Source organism: Canis lupus, chromosome 35, assembly GCF_048164855.1.
Source record: "Canis lupus baileyi chromosome 35, mCanLup2.hap1, whole genome shotgun sequence".
Taxonomy (NCBI): domain Eukaryota; kingdom Metazoa; phylum Chordata; class Mammalia; order Carnivora; family Canidae; genus Canis; species Canis lupus.
Genome location: NC_132872.1, coordinates 30,443,446 through 30,464,339, shown reverse-complemented (window position 1 = coordinate 30,464,339; position 20,894 = coordinate 30,443,446). Strand labels below are relative to the sequence as shown.

The window sequence follows — 20,894 nt, the reverse complement described above, 5'->3', positions numbered from 1 at the left end:
GAGCCCCAGGGGGAGGGCCCTTCCGTAAGGGACCTGGGGAACACGGAGCCCTCAGGCTTCCACCCGCGCGTTTGATTGAGGCAAAGGGGTCCCGGCTGTGCCCGCGGCCCGCGCCCTACCCGCTCCCCCGCCTTGTCTCCTCGACTCGCCTGCAGGTTCTGCGGCTACAACAAGTCGAAGCCCCGGGCGGACGAGAAGCGGCTGCACTTCGGCAACGGACAGCGTAAGTCCCGGCATGGAAACCGCAAAAGCCAGTTCATGAACGAATTGAGCAAATTCAGTTCATTTTAAATGCAGAGGGAACCCGAGGCTCCACGGGAAGCCTTGCCCGGCGCGGCGGCAGGGGGGAGCGCAGCGAGCCCCCCCCCCCCCCGGGCCCCGCAGCCGCCCGCGCAGCCCGCGCTGCGCCCCCCGGCCTTGGCCTTGGCCTTGCCGTCCCTGCTCTCGTCCTTTGCCGAAGCCCAAGTAGGAGCCTCTCCCCTTCCCAGCCCCCAAATACACGTAAGCAGCCTCTGTTTATGGGAAATACCTTTTACTCCGTGTTGTCAACCAAACTGTATCTTGGAGTCCCACCACATCCCCCTGGCAGGAAGGCCAGCGTCTTCCCTCATTAAGATTTTTTATTTATTTATTCACAAGAGACACACAAAGAGAGGCAGGCTCCGCGCAGGGATCCCGAGGTGGGACTCGATCCCGGGACCCCAGGATCACACCCTGGGCTGAAGGCAGCGCTAAACTGCTGAGCCCCCCGGGCTGCCCTCCCTCAGATTTTAATACCAATCCATTTGGTCTCTTTTTAATATTTTCTAAAAGAACTACTTTTTCTTAAGAAAATGAAGTGTTTAATAAGAAAACTCCTTTTTCCCCCTTCGCGCAAAACAAATCATCCCAGGTGCTTTGATTTTCCAAACTATGGTTCAGTTTACTGTGGCCTGTTAATGATGAGTGGACCCAAAGGGAACAGCATGTTCCCATGGAAATTAGGACAGACTATACTCATCTGCTCTTGAATAATCTCAGTATAACTCACGTAAGCATCGCTGTCCTCGGCATTCACTGCCGCCTTGTGAAAATATGCTCAATTCCGCGTGATACCTCATATAAATGACTCGATACAACTATAGCTCTAGTTATAACGCAGGTAAAAGCGGACTACCTGCGGCTAACAGGCAGGGGGACACGGTAGCTTGCAAAAAAAGGAGAAAAAGAGCATCTTGCAAATGTGAATTGACGTGCGAGGGAGACAGGGGCGGCGTTCACTGACGGTGTGGTCTGGTTCATGCATCTCATCGCCGTGGTTGTGGAATAATTCACAAAAGCACAAGTGCTATGCTCGTAAGAGCGACGCCCCCATCATTTCAGATGACTTAGGTCACCAACTCCAGCATCTTAAAAGAATGAAGGAACCAATTAGAGCGGCAACCTTCCTGTGGATTAAACGGTTCTTCACTGGGGTTGGACAGTCAGTGTAAATATCGCCCACACAGCGAGACTGTACTGATTTTTTTTTTAACGTCAGAATTGTGAATCTCCTGAATTTGCAACACTGGTAAATGTCTGTGTCCCAGTCGTAAGCAGGATGCCTGGGTCGCTCCGGTCTGGTTTCAGCCGTTGGTTTTCCTGGTGGAGTTGGTTGAAACTTTAATTTTCTTCAAATGCACAATATCTTTATGACTAGACAGACAAAAAAGAAATGCATTTTATCCGAGCTATAGGGGTATAAAGGAACTTCTGTGCATGTTGTAAACTTTCTGCGTCTTAATGCTGCAGCTGTTTTATTTCAGACCATTTAGCTGGTATTACTTTAAAAAGCTCTAGCTATGAACGATTCCCTCCAGCCTCGTTACAAATCCTATAACATTGCTTCAAAAGGAAAGAAATGTGTTTCACCTCCTGAGATCCTGTCCCCTTGCCCTCTCTGGCGAGGCCTTTTTATTTTTTGCTGTCCTTAGGGCAACTCATGCTGGTAAAATGGAAATGTAAATTATTGTGTTTGCGCAGAACGAGCTGTAAAGTAGTGCAGCTTAACACGTGTGCATGTGTTTATTATCTGGTTTTCTTGACACAGCCCAGTGACTCTGTACGTTGCCCTTAATTATTGGTGTGAAGGGATTATGTGCCTGGTATCCTGCATCACCTGACTCCTGCAGCCTCTGGGGTCAGCAGTTAAAAGTCAGCAGCCGAGGCGCCCACAGTGAACAGGCCATCTTACTGGGGGGGGAGGGGGGTGCGTGTTTCTAATTGCATTGTTCGCCAAGTTTTGTGTGCATAGGAAAACAATTTATGTGGTTTTACTTAAGGCGAGCAATGTGATTGATCTCATTTGGGGATGACTATGGAATTTTCAGATTATCTAGCGAGGCATCTCCGCCCCGGGGCTGACAGGTACAGGGTGGCTCTAAAGCCACTCCCAGGGCTGCTGAAAGCCTGTGCTTGTCTCAGACCTTGCTCAGACCTTGCTCCTCACAGCCCATTTTATGCTGGTCTTTGCGAATCCTGATGCTGGTAAAATGCTTCCAAGTTGATTTCCTTAGTGGGGCAAGATAAAGGCATTTGTCATTGTTTACAAGAAAAAAATATCCTTTTTGGGGAAAAGTTAATTTTTATCGTATCTTTAAAAAGTTTCTTTTTCCTTGCAAAGGAATAGTAAAGCTCCGCAAGCTCCTAGTTCCTCACCTTGCGGTCTCCTGGGGACGATCGGGGGCCCTGCAGGTGGGCCCCGGGAGCTGGGAGCAGCGCGGGCCGGGAGGGCTGTGCCACCTGCCGCCGCTCCAGGGCGACGCGGCCCCGAAGCAGCCCGGCCGCCGGGCGTCCCACGGTGAGCGGAGCTGGAGCCCCCAGCGGCAGCCCCGAGGGGACGGCGGGTCTCAGCCTCCCGAGACCTCGGGCACGCGGGTGACGGTGACCAGACGGCCTCCAGCGAAAATCCTGATGCTGGCCGGTGTCGGGCGGGCACACCGCAGGTTTTCCAGAGCCTTCTCTCTGCGGAGCTGCCCAGCGTTGGAAAGCTTCTGGAGCACAGCTCTCACCTTCCAAAGCCGCCCCGTCCATGTTTGCTCAGAGCAGGGGCAGAGCCCACGCCGTTTCCCCACTTCTGCGGGCGTGACTCCCTGGAGAGCGTCTCCCCAGTTCCCTGCACTTGGCCCCGGGGGATTGCTGTGCCCATGTCCACGCAGGCCCGCGTCGGAGGAGCATCGGCCTCTCTCCTCCGTTGGTTCCCCCCGTCCCATTCCTAAGCTACAGTCTTGGAATCCTCTCTACACACAGCCTGGGAACACTGAATTTTTTTGCTTCCTAACCACCGTTTATTTTTATGATCCATTGCTTTTCTTAGGATTCTTTCTTTTTTTTTATTTTTATTTATTTTATGATAGTCACAGAGAGAGAGAGAGAGTCAGAGACACAGGCAGAGGGAAAAGCAGGCTCCATGCACCGGGAGCCCGACGTGGGATTCGATCCCGGGTCTCCAGGATCACGCCCTGGGCCAAAGGCAGGCGCCAAACCGCTGCGCCACCCACGGATCCTTATTTCTTTCTTTTTTTTTTTTTAAAGATTTTTTTTTTAATTTTTATTTATTATGATAGTCACAGAGAGAGAGAGAGGCAGAGACATAGGCAGAGGGAGAAGCAGGCTCCATGCACCGGGAGCCCGATGTGGGATTCGATCCGGGGTCTTCAGGATCGTGCCCTGGGCCAAAGGCAGGCGCCAAACCGCTGCGCCACCCAGGGATCCCTATTTCTTTCTTTTTAAAGATTGTATTTATTTGACAGAAAGATCATGATAGAGAGAGCGAGAGCCACCAGAGGCTGACGCTTAAGTGATGGAGCCCCCGGGGTGCCATAGGCTCCTATTTCTTTACTCAAACCCTTCGTGGATACGCTACAGGAACAGAAACTATGATGTGGCATAGCCGTGGCCTTCATGAAGACGGCCTGTAGGTCAGCGAACTCGTAATGGCCCAGTCCGCCCTCTGCCGTGTGGGACCCATTGGCCCAGCGTGTGCCGTGTGGCCGGCTCCCCAGAGTAATTGCCATCACCATCTCCATGCCCACCTCAAGCAAAGAGCAAAATGGACTCCAAGAAGTCTCCAGTCATCACACAATGTTCACTTGCAATTTGTCATTAAGATTCTTTCATTATAAAATCATATTGGAAAAAGATAACATCTGATTTTATTCATTTCTTTGGGATCAAAATATCTTTGAAAACATAGTGGGATAAATGAAGCCATATATCACCATCAGGCATCCTGCCCCTTGCTGGAACAGTGTTACCAATATATTTTTACCGATGTGTCCAAAATCAAAAGTAAAAACCCACTGTATTAGTACACACATAAAATCCTTACCGTCAGAGCATGTGTATGTACTTTGATAGATCCCAGTCTCCCTTTTTGATAAAATCTAGTTTAGGGGCACCTGGCTGACTCTGTCGGTCGAGCACTGACTCTTGATCTCAGGTTCCTGAGTCCAAGCCCCACATTGGGCCTAGAGCTTACTTTAAGACAATGGTTTTACTTTAGAGAAAATTAGTTATTGAACATTCCAAATCATTTCCAATATGATTTTTTTTTTCCAAATGATAGGAACCTCATTAGAACTATGTCCAATCCAAAACGATTCTCCAGGATCTTCTATCCATGCTCTTTCATCTTCAGAATAATTGAATAAATACACATATTATGAGAGAGGTTTATATTTGATAAGTTGTAAATATAATTCATGTTTAGAATTTAGTTCCTTAGCACCATCACCAAACTCCCCAAGAATCTATACTGCCTTTAACTGTGTTGAAATGCGGTCCAGCAAGGTCTCAGCGAGGTGACGCTGCCCTGGTACAGGCATGGGATGCAGTGTATAGACTACTCCTCACGGGGTTAAGGAGGTCTGTGACTGCAGGCGGGGACACTGGTTGTGAATGTCACTAAACACAGAATGGTATCCGACAAAGACGTGCTGTTGCGTGGCCTTCAGGTAACTTAGCTCTGTGTCCCAGCTGCCCTTCTGCCCTATGAAATCGTCTCACAAGCTTTGACTCATGGTCAGATGTGGCGTCATCGTGAACATTTGCTTCCTGTGCTAGTGCGTCTTGGGGGACTGGGTGACCACTGGGCCTACTCAATTCCCAACCACCCTCCCCATGAGATCCCTTTCTCGAAAGTCCATTTTCTGTCTAATGTTTCTGCGGAGAAAACTCACAGTGGTTCCTCTTTTGTCTCATTATGGGAAATGTCGTTTGATACTTAGTCCAAATTCTGTGTCTACCGACTGTTGTGACACCTGACAATAAACGACAGATCAATGTACTTTTTCATAATGGGGATTCCCCCCCCCCACTAATAATGTGATTAAACAACTGCCTCAGTTAAGGTTTCCTACATCTAGCTCCATTAATGCCTGCTTTCTCTCCTTCCTTCCTGCACACAGTGAAACTTCCAGGTCTCAGGACCTACGTTGACCCCCACACGTACGAAGACCCTACTCAAGCGGTTCATGAGTTTGCTAAGGAACTGGATGCCACCAACATATCCATCGACAAAGTTGTTGGAGCAGGTAATAACCACGACCCAATCCCACCCCCAACATGCATGGTGATGACAAATCACCACTACGGAGAGGAATGCTGCCCGGGTCCCTCAAGTTCTCAGGCCTCAGCTGTATTGCTATGAAAAGGGACTTTTTTTTTTTCATGATCAAAGGCAGGCAATAAATAAACGAGGGAGTATTTAATGGAATGTAATGATTTCGAAGGTGCCAGACTTACAGACTCACAGACCATGGCCGGCGTTTTTATTTATTGGATTTCAGAGCCAGCAGCCACAAAAGCTCAATCCTCCGCTGGCTACCCGAGTCCCATGTCACCAAGCCTACGTGGCTGTGCAGGGATAACAGGATAAAACAGGGTCCTACTTTAAATAAGCTCACTACATGAAGATTTTGGTTTGGGTAAAATAATAAAATAATAATAATAATAATAATAATAATAATTTTAGAAACTTCTTTGGAATTAAAGAGAGAACACAAAATAAAATCATAAATGACACATTTTACACAAATCCATTCAGAACTGTTTTTGAGTGGATAGTTTAAGCAGCGTGCAGTGCACCACCTTAATATCTGCCTGTAGGCTCATACAGTCTTAATGCATTTGTGTGGAAGCTTGTTCTCATAGAATAGAACTTGTGTATTTCCAATAAAAACCATACTCATAAAGTAACAGTATTGTTACATATGCACATAAACCTATGGCACCTACAGACAGGTAGCTTGAGATCAAATAAAAACTAAGTCCTCCGAAGTAAAAATAAACAATATTGTACAATAGTTTTTTTTTTTTTTAATTTATTTATGATAGTCACAGAGAGAGAGAGAGGGGCAGAGATACAGGCAGAGGGAGAAGCAGGCTCCATGCACCGGGAGCCTGACGTGGGATTCGATCCCGGGTCTCCAGGATCGTGCCCTGGGCCAAAGGCAGGCGCCAAACCACTGCGCCACCCAGGGATCCCTGTACAATAGTTTTTTATTCCATCATCTCATTGGTCAGTATTGTTTCCAAAACAAATGCAAAGTAGTTATGTTGATGTAGGAAGTAGAAAGATCAAGAAATTGGCTCACTGAATTACACATAACAGATCAGATCATATTTTCTGCAAGTACTGTGTATCTATGACTGATACATCTTTACACAAATATCGTATGATTTTGTTTCTCTTTGCACCTCAAGGCAGTATTTAGAATTCTAGCCATACTTGCCACTCAAGTAGGACAACCTGAGTAATTCCGTATCAGCTAAATAAACTGATAATGCATGAAATCTGCTCCTCTAACTTTATTGATAGTTTATCTGCCTAAAACTCACATGTGCAGGTGATATTAAAACATGGAACCAGTAATTCACAAAAGGAAAGTAGACCATGTGCTTCTTTTTCCACAATCTAAGACTTAAGAATATACACATTCATGGCGTACCTTTGTCAATCCAGTTGAAACAAATATGCATTGATCACTGTCTCTCAGTTTATAGTTCTTTGTGTAGAGCTTTGTCAGTGGCCCTGTGGTGCAGAGGATTTTGTGGTCCTGGCATTGCTGTCCCACAGGAGTGCACTGTTCTCCAGCATGGAAATCTGGGGAGCATATGTAGCACAGAGACTTTGCACCCTCAGTTGATGTGAGGACAAGAAGCTCAGCTAGTGTCCACAAGGCTGGGCAGACACCTCAGGACCTTGAACTTGGGGGCCCTCTGCATTAGTAAAAGCTTAAATATATAGATGTTATTGATTATACCAGATATCTGGTACCCAGTAGTGTGAGACAAAACACATTCACTGAAAATGGCATTTGATAAATGAGACAAAAGGAAAGGCTACTTGCACTGACTCACTTAATAATAATCCCCGATCCTCAAGAAAGATCACAACGGATCATCTTTTTTCCATTTCTCCCTTCAAACATATTTGCAAAAAATTAGACCTGTGCCCATTTTCAGGGTTTTGTAGCCAATATCCTCATTTGCCACATTCAGAGCAATAAATCTGTGTGGCTTTGTTTGCAAACAAGAGTATCTTCGAGGCCGATTACACCACTCCTAGAAGATTTCAATATAAGACTGTCCACACCCAACTCTAGTCTGTCTTGATTCCCCTTGCAGGGGTTTGTCATCACCAAGATAGAATAAGAGGTCAAGATTTTGAGAGCTCTCAAGTTTTCTTAGCATGTTGTTTTGCAGAATGTAAAATATCTACAAAAGTGGATGAAATTGTACAATAGGATGATAGAGAGTATAGTATAAAAGTACCATTTCCACAACTTCAAAAACAATCTATCCCCAGCCAGCCTTTCATTTATACACTTACTCATTTCCAATCTCCTTTTAAATTTCTAAAAGTGACGCTGTCCATAAAAACTTAATAATTATGCTAAATTGATAGCAACTACCTTCCATTGTTAAAAGGCTGAGTCAAAGACGGTCAATGAACGGACTTTACAAGTCAATTAAATATGCAGAAAGACTCTATATATGTGAGCTAATTCTCTTAATTTTCCATCAGAGATCTTATACAAAGAAATAAGTTTTAAGGGAAACTCTCATTTATACTTTGACTAATCAGAAGACTTATACCCATATTTCAAATAACAGAATTAAAACTGAGCCATGAATTGGCTTTCTCAAAGTAGTAAAATTTTTAACAGTGGAATTAATAATAACTACAGTTCTCATTTTTATTCTTCCATCTAACCATTATTTCAAAGATTAAATACAGACATTTTCTGAAGGTAGAATATATTTGAATATATTTGTTTAACTCCCTAGTCTATGCTAGGCATTCACTTGAATGCTATTTAATTTCATTAGCCTTTTGGATTGGCATTATCTCCGTTTCACTGGATAAGGAAACAAGAGCTAAAAATGTGAGTGACCTATAGTCACATAGTTATTAATAGGGAAATCAAAATTTGAATCTCAGACTTTCCAATTTCAAAGTCTGCACTAGACACTAAGAGCTACAGTAGTGCCTTCCTCTCACATTTTTGTGAGGATTAATTGAGATAGTTCATGAACAATGCTTAGCTGACACACCAGCATTGTCCCATATGCACTTTTATTATGCTTCTCTTATTAAAACAGTAGGAAATTAGAATTTGAAACTAAGACAGAGTGCCATTCTACTTAAACACAAATAGATTTTTTCCCTATTTTAAGTGACATAAGGGTAAGAAATTTTATTTTGAGCAATTTTGCATCATGCATCTTTAATCAGAATCCAGTGTGCCCATCCACACAACACATACTTTATTTCAGAGGACAAATAAAAACTGCTGCACTAATTGGATTTAAAAAATCAAGCAGTGCCTTCCAAATGATCTTCTTGAAGTTGTGCTTTTACTTAGAAATGACAAGAATGACAGGAGCTAAGTTTTCTTTTTTATGCATTCAAAGTTAATTGAATAAGACCATGCAAAATTTGAGTAGGTGGAAAGGTCGACCGTTGCATTTGCCCAATCTTTGTTAATTTTTCTAACCCATTTGTTTTAAATTATTATAAAGAGAAGTGAATTAATATCTGACATTTCTATGTTCAGCATAATATATTGGTGATCATTTCTAGTATTTATCTGATGGAATAATCGCATTTCAAAATTTTGGGGTTTTTAAGAATTAGCATTGTGAGAACACCATTTTCTGAATTTTGGAGGTAGATAGACATTTCCGTATGTCAGATATCCCATTGAGAAGAAAGAAAGGAACCCTAATTGACCCACTTGAAATGTGAACCCTTTCCCTGACATCCCGAGTGAGGGGGAAGCACTCTCCTTTACAAATACCTACCCAACATGGCATGAACCTTGTTCTCACCATCATCACCACAACCACCTCTTGTTACATCAATACGGAGTTGGACATTTTATAAAGCATTTTTATATTTATTCTTCAACTTGACCTAACTCATCAGAGGTAGATAGATAATTTATCTTTCCTAAGGTGGGTCTGAACTCAGAGAGGAAAATAGTAATGGACACATAGAAGACACGCACTATGTGTCCGTCCATACATTAATTCCTTTAATTGCACGAAGGCCTTATGAGTTGGACACAATTGGTATTCCCATGTTATAGAGAAGGAGACAAAGGCACAGGGAGGTTAAAATGCTTGCTCAACATCATACACTAATAGGTGACAGAGGCAGTTGGACCCTAGAGTCCATGCTCTGTCCCACAGTGCTGTGCTGTCTGCTGTGCTGACAAGTCTGCTGACAAGTGATTTGTCACCTACAATGAGTGATGATGACATCAGAATTCAAAACAAGACCCATCACAACATATTGACTCATGATAATGGCAGAACTTTCTTTCAGAAAGTAAAAGTTTATTATGGATGATTCCTTATGGTTTTGCTCAAACTTAATGTTGACACAACATGAACGAGGGCTCTCTGGCAACGTTCCAAGAACCCAGTTTAGAGAAAGGGACACTTACTCTTTTTTTAAGGCTTTATTTATGTATCTGAGAGAGAGAGAATGCACAAAGGTGGGTGAATAGAGGGAAAAGGAGAAGCAGACTCCCCGTGGGGCCGGGAGCCTGACGTTGGCTCCATCCCAAGACTCCCGAGACCATGACCTGAGCCTAGAGCAGACAATTAATTGGCTGACCACCCAGGCACCCCAGAACCCTTATTCTTGCTTACAAATTCTAACAGTTATTTACTTTGAATCATTATTCCTCTCCCTGATACACACACTGTATAATGCCATATTCTCCCTTGGACGTCAAAGGTCAATGAATGTTCTCAAATTCTGTACCTGATTCTCCCCATAATCCAAAAGAACAGTCTAGCCCAAATGTCACTATCTTCTCTACACTCCCTCAAAGGGAAGAAATGAGATCTGCCTTCTTTAGCGTAACTCCGTATTTTTCAACGTGTCTGTCATACTGTTGCCAATTGATGAGTATTTATTAAAAAGTGTATAAATAACTGCTTTTGGACCTTAAATGACTTTGACAAGCTATAGCATAAATCATCGTTTTAGAAACAGTGACAGAACTGAATTCCGGAGAAAGGGTCAAGCCTGGGGGAGCATACAGCTTCGTGAAGGGAAGCGAGTCATTTGTAGGAAAGCAGCTGGTAAACCAATAACCTGCTGCATTTCTGGGCTGAAACACTTGAACAAAATACAGAGAAGAAGCATCTTACTTCTTGACAACTTGTCTCTGGCTGATCCATGGGGCGTGGAGCTTACACAAAAACTCGCAGTGAGAAGGTTGAACCAAGAATGCTCTTCCATCCCACAGATGGCCTGACAACCGTGTAATTAATGCTTTTTTTTTTTTTTTTAGAAAAACTTCTCATTTGATATTAAAAAAACACATTTAAGGTGTTGTACAAATCAGACAGAATAATCCACATGATTCTAGGATTTCCTCTATGAACAAGGAACAATCTATGGGTGGCACTACTTTGTGACAATTACCGTGGCAACAGTGGGTTAGAGAAGTGAATATAAAGGTCTCTGCTCTCAGAAAACTCAAAATATGATGAAAGAGTTATGGGTATATCTCCTCAATTAACAATATATGTGAAGTTGGTGCTCAAACTAGTTCTAGAAAGTTTATATTAGTTGGATTAGACTATTTAAAAGTGAACAACACTCCATATTCAGTTAATTGTGGATTAATCATGCATTTTTTTATTGAAGACATTGAATCTAAGAAAATATTTATAGTGATTCTGTAGAAAAGATGTGCTTTTTTTGATACTAGTACATTCTTCTTCCTTCCAGAAGCTCAGAGAACTTTATAGCTAGTATGTCAGTAATGCAACATGCCAATACTCCAATAAAATGAATTGGTAGCAGATGCTTCTGTTCTCATTTTCAGAGTCTGAGTATACAGCTAAATTGGCCCTCTTAATAATAACAGAATGGCTAGAAACATGTGAAATTTAATGCATTGCTCAACCCATAATATATCTGTGCTGGTCTATTGATTACCCTGAGGAAGTAGTTGCTATGAGAACAAGGAGGTAAAACCCTATTAGCTGTAGCTTTCAACGTTCCCATTGTTCTTTCATGTTCTATTATTCACAGTGTAGTACTTCAAAATGCACGAGGCTACTCACTGGATCCATTTTCCAGTGGGGTGTAGATGTCCTGGGGTTTCTCAGGGAGTCTCTGATCATCATCTTGTGAGATAAGTTGGAGGCCTACAGCGTACACCTTGCAGATCAAAGGTGTAAATATTTTGAATGGGATCATTGAGAGGAAACAGTTGCTCTCCACTGACAGTTTTTTGTTGTTGTTGTTGTTTTTAATGACATAAGTCCTTACCTTTTGTCGTTGTTTTGTTCTTCTGATAGGCGAATTTGGAGAAGTGTGCAGTGGCCGCTTGAAACTTCCTTCAAAAAAAGAGATTTCGGTGGCCATAAAAACCCTAAAAGTGGGCTACACAGAAAAGCAGAGGAGAGACTTCCTAGGAGAAGCAAGTATCATGGGACAATTTGACCATCCCAACATCATCCGACTGGAGGGAGTGGTTACTAAGAGTAAGTCAAGTCGAAAGACAAACTTTTGCCATGTCGAGCAGAGAGTCTTTAAAACCACACTCAATTGTTAAAGGATTTTGATTATTATTATTTTTTTAATAGCTGTCTGTCAGTCCTAACAGAAAAACTCATTTGAGGCCAACGTGTCTCTCTTCAGTAAGAGAGCAAAGATATCTAACTGGTCATATGTGGACAGTGCTATTCTAGATCTTCAAAAATTGGGAAAATTTAGGAGCTAAAAAATGGGGTGGTATTAAGGTCCACTGATGAAAAGATGATTCAGAAGTGAATCATAAAGACGTCTCTGCAGAAGGATGAGGAACAACAATGACTCGATTTTGACAGGAATTGCTGGGAACTCCCAGGGAGCTGCCTTTTCTGTTATTGGTCAACAGCTTCAGTTAAACTCCCAAATCTTTACCTCCCTGACTTCAGGACAATTATGTGAGTTTGGAGAATGCTCCTGAGCTGTAAAGATTGGGATCACATTAAACCCATGGCCTCTTCCTGGTACTCTGTGGATTTCAAATAATTCTAATCTAGGGTCCCAGACGGAGCTCTGACCAGTCTGGGGAAACGCTGCCTCATAGCCCGAGATAGAGATCTGGACTTATTTCCATGATCATTTCTCCAGCCAGACTCAGAAGGAATCCTGTGAGGCAGATATGTGATTTTTGGCTTTGTTACCGATGAAAACCTCTTGAGAATGCTCTAGGATTTTTTTTTTTTCCTTGAGATTTTGGAGCACAGGATGAAGAATAAGCTAAATTGGCAACAAACTACTTAGAGCAAAAGACAACATATGGCAGGAAATTTGGCATCCTTAAGGGGATAATTCATTGGCACCACATTTACATATTCTATGGTTACCCACAGACATTACACATTATATTTTTCACAATGATATTTTTCTTTAACATTACATGGAGCACTTTCCAAATGGCACTATACCTATTCTCATCTTAGTGTGACTAAAAAGGCAGTTCCTTTCTCACAAGAGCATGGTAAAATTGAAATGTACTTTGATTTGCTTTGGAGTTTTCTTATATAATAAATAAGATTAAGAACTGAGTAATGTAGAACTAAACCATAAACTATGAGCCCGTATTAAATATTGTAAGAAGCATTTTTCCCTTTATACTCCTAAAAATGAGGTTATATTAGTAGTAGCCCTGAAATCTTTTCTGACGAAGAACATTTTTTTTTACTATTTTTTAGATTAATAATAAAAACACTGTTAGTAAGGATTGGGAAAATGTTCAAATCCTTTGTTAAGACCATACTAGCTAATGCCCGTGGAATTACAGAACTGTGTCTCACTGGGGTTTTAATAATCAATTCGTCATTTATTCTCCTTTAAATCATCCTTACCAAGAGGGGGTCCTTCAGATCTTGAGCACTTCTTGGGGAGAAAACTCATTTGTACTTGTAGAGCTGTTTTTCTTTTAACTCAACTTACATAAAGTTTTGTTTTGTTTTGTTTTTTGTTTTTTGTTTTTTTGTTTTTTTGGGTAAGGCTTTCTTTATGGGTTGACCATTGTATGCCACACATTGCACCATGGATGTCATTGCATTATTATCACTACCCTGTGAATCAGATACGATAATTCCATTTTATATTTGAACAAACAATAACTATACAGAGCAAGTGGCTGGTCTGATTAGAAAGTGCTGGAGATAGCGTCAGAAGGTTGGTCTTCCCCTGGCCCTAACAGTGGATAAAAATGAGTTTCTAATTTTCATTTTGTATTCTACTTATTTGATCTTGATTTTTTTTTCTGATCTTGATTTTTTTTAAGTTTCCCCTAATAACTTGATCATAGGAAGGAATCCCTCAAGCTTCAAAAATTTTCTAGTAATAATTAATAACCCTTAATACCTAAAAAAATGTGAACTCTCATAAAAGGCAAAAATCCATGTTATTTTTAATCAGTGACTGAGAATAGAACCTGGATCGTACTAGGTTCTTAATTTAGCAACGTTAAGAAATAAAAATATTGATACTTTGAATGAAAAAAAAAAGCAATATCTTCTACCTAGAGGTCTTTCTTCAATCTTGGTTCATCAAATTGAACGCATGCTGCAAGGAAGGGCAATTGCGTGACTGCTTGCAGCAGTTAGGGAATGACGGAGAAAACCATGACATTTTAGCATGGGCAAGAATTATCACCTAACTTCTCCAACACCTACACCCCTAGAAGAGGAGATAAAAGTGACGCTCAAAATAGGCATCAGATTTAAATTTAAGTTTATTGATAGGTTCTTCTATTTTACCGAATGTAAATTGATTTGGGGGGGGGGAGGTTTCCAGTGTTAATGAATTATTGAAAATGACCTGTTACATTTTGCTGACTGTTACCTATCAATTCAATATTCACTGAATGATGTGCAACATTAAGCCATAATTATTATGGCAAGTTTTCCTTCAGTATAAAAATGAAATCATCAAGTATGAGCTATCGTCAGCTGGCAAAGAAATCTGTAAAACAATCCCCAAGAACAAAATGCAGAAAAAAATGCGTTAAGGAAAAAAAGACTTTTAAAAATCATAGGTATTATCCATTAAATGCCTTATTCGAGTCTGATTTTGTAACATTCTAATATGGGTTACAACTGCCTTAGTCTTAGGGTGAAAGTTCTAAATTTGATGAATCTCCCCGGTCAAATAAGCATGTAAAAGGCTGCCAAATCCGACGATATAGATCCCAGTCATCTCATATAGTGCACACATAATAGAGTCGCAGACCTAAATTAGATTTTGAACTCCTTTCGTGGCATATATAAAAGCTCTATCTGGTACCCTATAACATCTGAGAGGAAACAGAAATGCCCTAAAATAAAGTTAATACATTGCAGTTAACATATAAATATGTTAAGGCAATTTTGTCATGAGAAGTGATTCATCCACTCCTATTATCTTCTTTGTTTCCTGAGAATATATGACTGCAAGGTTCAGAAACACACCCCCCAAGAGTGATACAGGGCTTAAAACTTAATAAACATGTTTGTGTTTAAAGAAGAAAACTGATTATATCACTATCTGGATTAAGAATCAGAGGGTCAGAGTTCAAGTGTTTACTCAACCCAACTGGTTGTGGGACTCTGGCAAATCAGGCCACTCATAGAGATTTGGTTTTTTCCCTTGTAATTCAGAATAGCAGTTATATGTCACTATTTCTGGATACTTTCAAAATCAAATAAAATTATCTAGGAATACAGTTTTAAGTGGAATCGAGCTATGAAAATCTAAGTTACCACTTCTGGTAGATTTGAGAATCTATCAGTTAATCTTTGCTGTATAGAAAAACATTCTTGAAAGCTATACTTTTTTTTTGCTCCATGGTAATTCTTTTTAATATTGCTATTAATTATACGCTTGAAACACTACGTCTGTTATAAGGTATTATTTTCAAGTCATTTAGAGAAAGCCCTTTATTCAATTATTATATTTCCATTTATTTGAGTTGAACCCTAAACAATTTTAATGATACGTTTTGAGCTTGATGGTCTTAAACAAGAGAAGGTGAGAGAGTCTCTGATCTTCAAAGTAGCAGAAAGCTGGGGGCACCGTCTCTGCTCAGAACTTGGTACTAACATGTGTTATCAATTTTAGCTGAAGTTCAAAAAGATGGAACTTGTTTTTAGCAAATGTTTGATATTTCTGCCATCACATCATTAGTCAAGTGATGTTCATAATCCAAGAAGACCCCCATTGGCCACTTTTTACTTAGTGACACAGAAGGAATTATATTAGATAAAATTGATGTGTTTGTTGGTATTTAGGGAGGGATTATTTTCTGAAATTTAAAAATAATAATAAATAATAATGCGTCACTGTAACTTTACATCATTAAGGAATATAGTAAGCAGAATATTAGGACAATCACTCATAATTAAAGCATTTCTATACTGGTGTGAGCATCCACTTTACACCAAAAGCTTAGTCATTTATTTACACCTTTCCATCTCCTGGACATATGATAAAAATATTGCTGAAATAAGATATCATTATGCAGTGACAATGCCAAATTCTTGCTATGTCCTATTTGCTTCTCTCTGAAAGTTTTCATCTGCACTTGTCTCAAGGGTACTAACTCCCTGCAATATTCAAAATAGACAATATATATGTTATGTTTATTTTATTGATAATATATAGAAATAGTTTGTTAGAGTAAACTCTCATGACACAAGTTCTCATGCATTCATAACTAATTTGAGAAAGGAGGTTAGAACATTTCTATCAAAGAGTCCACAGCAATAAAATTAGGAAAGTCTTTCAAAGTAAGTCTTTCCTTATTTTTTTCAATATTGTCCATCCATGTTTTTTGGTTAAATTGGCCACATTTGAATTACAAGAAAATATGTATTTTCCCCATTTAGATAGGATGATGGGTTTGTGATATTTTTGAATGGTTAAATGCAACTTAACATTTGTTAGAAAAGGACTTACATGTGTCCAAAGACCAACTTTGAAAGAGCACTAGTTTAAATATACAAAAACTTTCCTAAAAGAGAACCATAATTATACACTTACTTAATAACTGTCTAATTCTAATCATACACAAATCCTTGCAAAAAGTAAGAAAAAGAAATGTCCCTAACTCATGAGGATGATGATATCTTGAAAATTATACAAGAATGTTTTCAGAGGGGAAAATAACTGTAAAGGCATGAAAAAACTTCAGTAACACTGGCATAAAAAGCCATAGTTAACAATTTTATCAAAAAAGATACTAGATCACGTTCAAGTTTAGTTTATTCCAAGAATGCAAGTTGGTTTACTATCTAGTCATTTTAGAAATTCATAACATTAATAGCAAAGAAAAGGTCAGTCTCTAAAGATATAGAAAATAAACACTTTAACTTAAAAGTCTTCCTTAGCACATCCTACATAGAAAATATGCATGTCTGATAAATATACGTAAAAACCACAAAGCAGAACAAAAAACCTACAACATCATATTCAGAAGTAAAACATGAAAAGCATTTGTCTTAGGGTAGAAATGAGAATCCTGCTATTATCACTTTTTTTTTCTGCTATTATCACTTTAATTCATTCTTGTACCTAAGGTCTTCGTTTTTACCAGGGATCCCCCTCATTTTTACAATTAGACAAAGAAAATAGAAAGCTTGAAAAGGAAAAAAAAAAACTAAGTAGTCCTTGTAAAATCAATTGAACACATTCAGATTTCATATTTATTGATTGTTATTGGACTTATTATACAAATCAGCTTTGAATAGAACAAGGGAAAGTAGAAATATCATCCCTGTCTTCTTTCTTCGTTGAGGTGTAGTGGATATACAGTGATGTACCAGCTTTAAGTGCATGGCCTGTTGTTGCCTGTATAGCCTATGTGTCCTCTTCATCTGTTCCCATCTTCAAAAGTATTAAATCTTGTTTCAGATTAAGCACAAATAAATTTTAGAAATGTTACGTCAGCTGAATGTGAAGCATTCAGTGTATTCAGATCGATGGAGGATGGTTGGTTAGGAAAACGTGGAGAAAGTGTTTCTCAGCCTGACTTTGAAGAGAGAGATGATCCTTGGCCATCCTGAGACTATAGACACGATCCATTTTAACCGGCACTCCACTGGTTTTAGAACTAGGTACAGCATGGAGCTGGCCCCTGCCCTCATTAATCCATAGACTTGTGGATGTAAGAGCTGATGAGAGACAGAGAATGAGGGAGCGAGCATGGGCATGAGCAGCAGAAGGGGCAGGGGAAGAGGGTGAGGATCACAGGTGAACTCCACCCTGAGTGTGGAGCCTACACAGGGCTCGATCCCAGAACCCTGAGATCATGACCTGAGCCAAAATCAACAGTCAGTCATTTAACCAACTGAGCCACCCAGGCTCCCCTCAATAACTTTTTTAATTTTATTTTTTTAAAGTAATCTCTATGTCCAACATGGGGCTTAAACCTATGACCCCACGATGAAGAGTCTACTGCTCCATCTGAGCCAACCAGGCACCCCAATAAAGTTTAATAGTTTAATCATTGATAAATACTATGTTTGAATGCAAATATTTTAATCTAAAGCCAACATCTATTTTATAATTACAATAAAAATCCCTACGCATGGCTAAATATTTATTACATTTTTCGGCTCTTCTTTTTATAAAAATGTGATTAGAAAGGTTGTGGTGAAATATACCATGTTGAACCTGGGATTCTTGGATATTCTGAATCACATTTCTTCTGTCATCAAACAGTGGTTCAATGATTAATAATATATCTGAACCACTGGAGGTAATTGGGGAAATGAACTGATTGTAACAGACTGATTCACTTCCCTTAACCCTATAATCATGAAATATCATAATTTTGTTTATATTTACAAATCAATGTAGGAAAAAAGTAAAATTCTGCTGCACATTTTGTTTTGCGCATTTTTGATAGTGTTTCCTTTCAGCCGTCATCCAGCAACAATTTTATTGAGTTTCGTGCAGATGCTCAGATGTATTTTAGGATCTCCGAGGGCAGCAAATGATAGGGTTCTTGAAAAAGACGAGAATGTCACTTCTAAATCAAAATACATGTGAAAGAGCATGAACCTGGATAGAAACACATGGCATCCATGTGCAGGTGAGCTAATATTTTATAAATAATTTCCGGCAATCTTTAATATGTGTTAGGATGAGCTCCCACCACTATTGCAGAGAGTTTCTTTTCCTTTAACCCTATTCATTAAAATCAAAAGCACAAGGAAACTAAGGCTAAAAATAAGCTTAGACACTAAAAAAAAAAAAAAAAATAGAACTTAGAAATCAAGGCTTTCCAAGGTGGAATATTTTTGATTCTGTTTATTCTTTGTACATTTGGGTTTGCTGAATCTTTGAACTTAATGTAAAGCATATTTTCAGACTTGCCCATCATAACTGATGTGTTTACAAATACCTAAATCTTAGAGCTAAATGCAGCCCGATCTGATTTCTGAATGGTCATGGGGCTTTGGCTTAATTGACTGGCTTGATTTTTCAGCTACTTTTATTTCCCCTGCCAAACAATCCACCAGACATGCTAACCAGAAATGGAATAGGCATGAGGCTGGGAGCCAGGAGGAAACAAGTGATAAGCAACAGTCTGGGGAGCACAAAAACATGGTGACTGTCACTGGGAGTTTGCTGTAGGAGACAAAATACCTGTGACTACGCTTAACGTATGCACTGAACTTTGTGAGCACGTTATTCTCCATAGAATGGTATTGAGGCAAGAACAAAGACAATTATAGTGATTTACAGAGAACATGCATGTGAAAGATTTCATTCATTCATTCCTTTGTTCACTTATCCATGCTTTTAATTTTGTATCAGTCTCTGGGACTACTCTTTAGCATCGGGGTGATCAGTTCAGGAGAGAGAGAAGTTTCCAAGGAAAAGTCAAATCTTCCCTTTCTTCCTGAATAGTATCAAATCAGAGCTTAATTTGAATTTTAGAAAAGCAAGTTCTAGAGGCTGAAACTTTTGGCTAAATGACTTTACAGATTTATATTATCAGATTTATTAGATATGTATGACATGTTACTGAATATATGTAATTAAATCAGTACCTTCACAGAAAATAGATTGGTGTATCAGTTGGTTGTCACGTGTATAAAATTTGTCTGAAAATCATAGAATTTAAATCATTTTTCTTACCTTTTAAACCTATAACCTAGTATACATCGAAGTACTGAATACAGTAAGTATAACCTTCATAGTACCAAGCAACATTATTCATAAGTAGTGTGAATGAGAGTTTTAACCTATGAAAGGAAAAGGAAGCAAAGAAAGCTGTTTTCTATCATCAGAGGCAGACTAACTTTCATGATAGGGAAGGAGCCTGTGAGGAAGACCTAAGTGTGCACACGGGTCAGGGGCGCATCAGTGTTTGTGAAAAGCCACCTGCCCAGGTCTTTCAGTGGCGCTTTTTCAAGAGCTGATTCAGGTGCCCCAGACGTGGAGGACAAGCGCTGTTCCTTCTTTTTGTGACATGATGAAATTAAGTTTTAAACAAGATCATAGCGAAAATATGGGAAGAGAATTACCGTGTAGTAATAGCATAGGTTTCTTTTTTAAAAAAAGATTTTATTTATTTATTCATGAGAGAGAGAGAGAGAGAGAGAGAGAGAGAGAGGCAGAGACACAGGCAGAGGCAGGAGCAGGCTCCACTCCGGGACTCGATACCTGGCCTCCAGGGTTATGCCCTGGGCCGAAGGCTGCGCTAAGCTGCTGAGCTCCCCCGCCCCGACCCGCGGGCTGCCCAATACAGTAGGTTTTGACATCAGAGACGGCACGTCTGGGATCTGCTGGAAAATTAGCTAACTGTGTGACCCAGCAGCTTCCTTAAATTCACAATGCTTCCACTTGGGGACACGAAAAAAATGAGAATAATGTATATTACTAAAGCACGAGATAACGCGAAGATGAAGTGGTGTGAGGTATGTATGTAATATACACACATATGAATATGTGATGTTACATGAGTCTAATTATGCAAAAATATCTACTAGTGTTTCCTGTATATCAAAAATATCCATTTTCCATATTCCTTTTTCCTTTTGAAATGTTCATTTTGCATTACTTATTTTCCTACGTGTTTTGTAATGTATATAGAGTTATATTTTCAGCCTTGTTCACGACATTACACTATAACAATTATCTAAAATGTTACGGACTTCAGAGCTGTCAATTTAATTCAGAATAATCCATAGAATTGACACCCAATCGTTGCCTGAACATTTATTCTATTCATAAATCTGTATATCAGATTACTTAACACTCCTGTATTTCATGCTGTTCGTATTTTAAATGTTTCCTTCAGTATAAATTTCCAAAATTAACAGCATAATGGGTGCAGTTTGTTGCTTTTGGCTTT

General features: G+C 39.9%; 1 protein-coding gene across 4 annotated transcripts in view; it reads left to right on the top strand.

The window, feature by feature from the left end:
• Window positions 1–20,894, top strand: part of EPHA3 (EPH receptor A3) — a 325,699-nt gene that overhangs the window by 260,973 nt on the left and 43,832 nt on the right. For all 4 annotated transcript variants that reach the window (XM_072812072.1, XM_072812074.1, XM_072812073.1 and 1 more), the window contains exons 9-11: window positions 156–223; window positions 5,427–5,552; window positions 11,851–12,036. In XM_072812072.1, coding sequence (XP_072668173.1) covers window positions 156–223; window positions 5,427–5,552; window positions 11,851–12,036 — 380 coding nt within the window. The remainder of the gene's footprint in view (window positions 1–155; window positions 224–5,426; window positions 5,553–11,850; window positions 12,037–20,894) is intronic.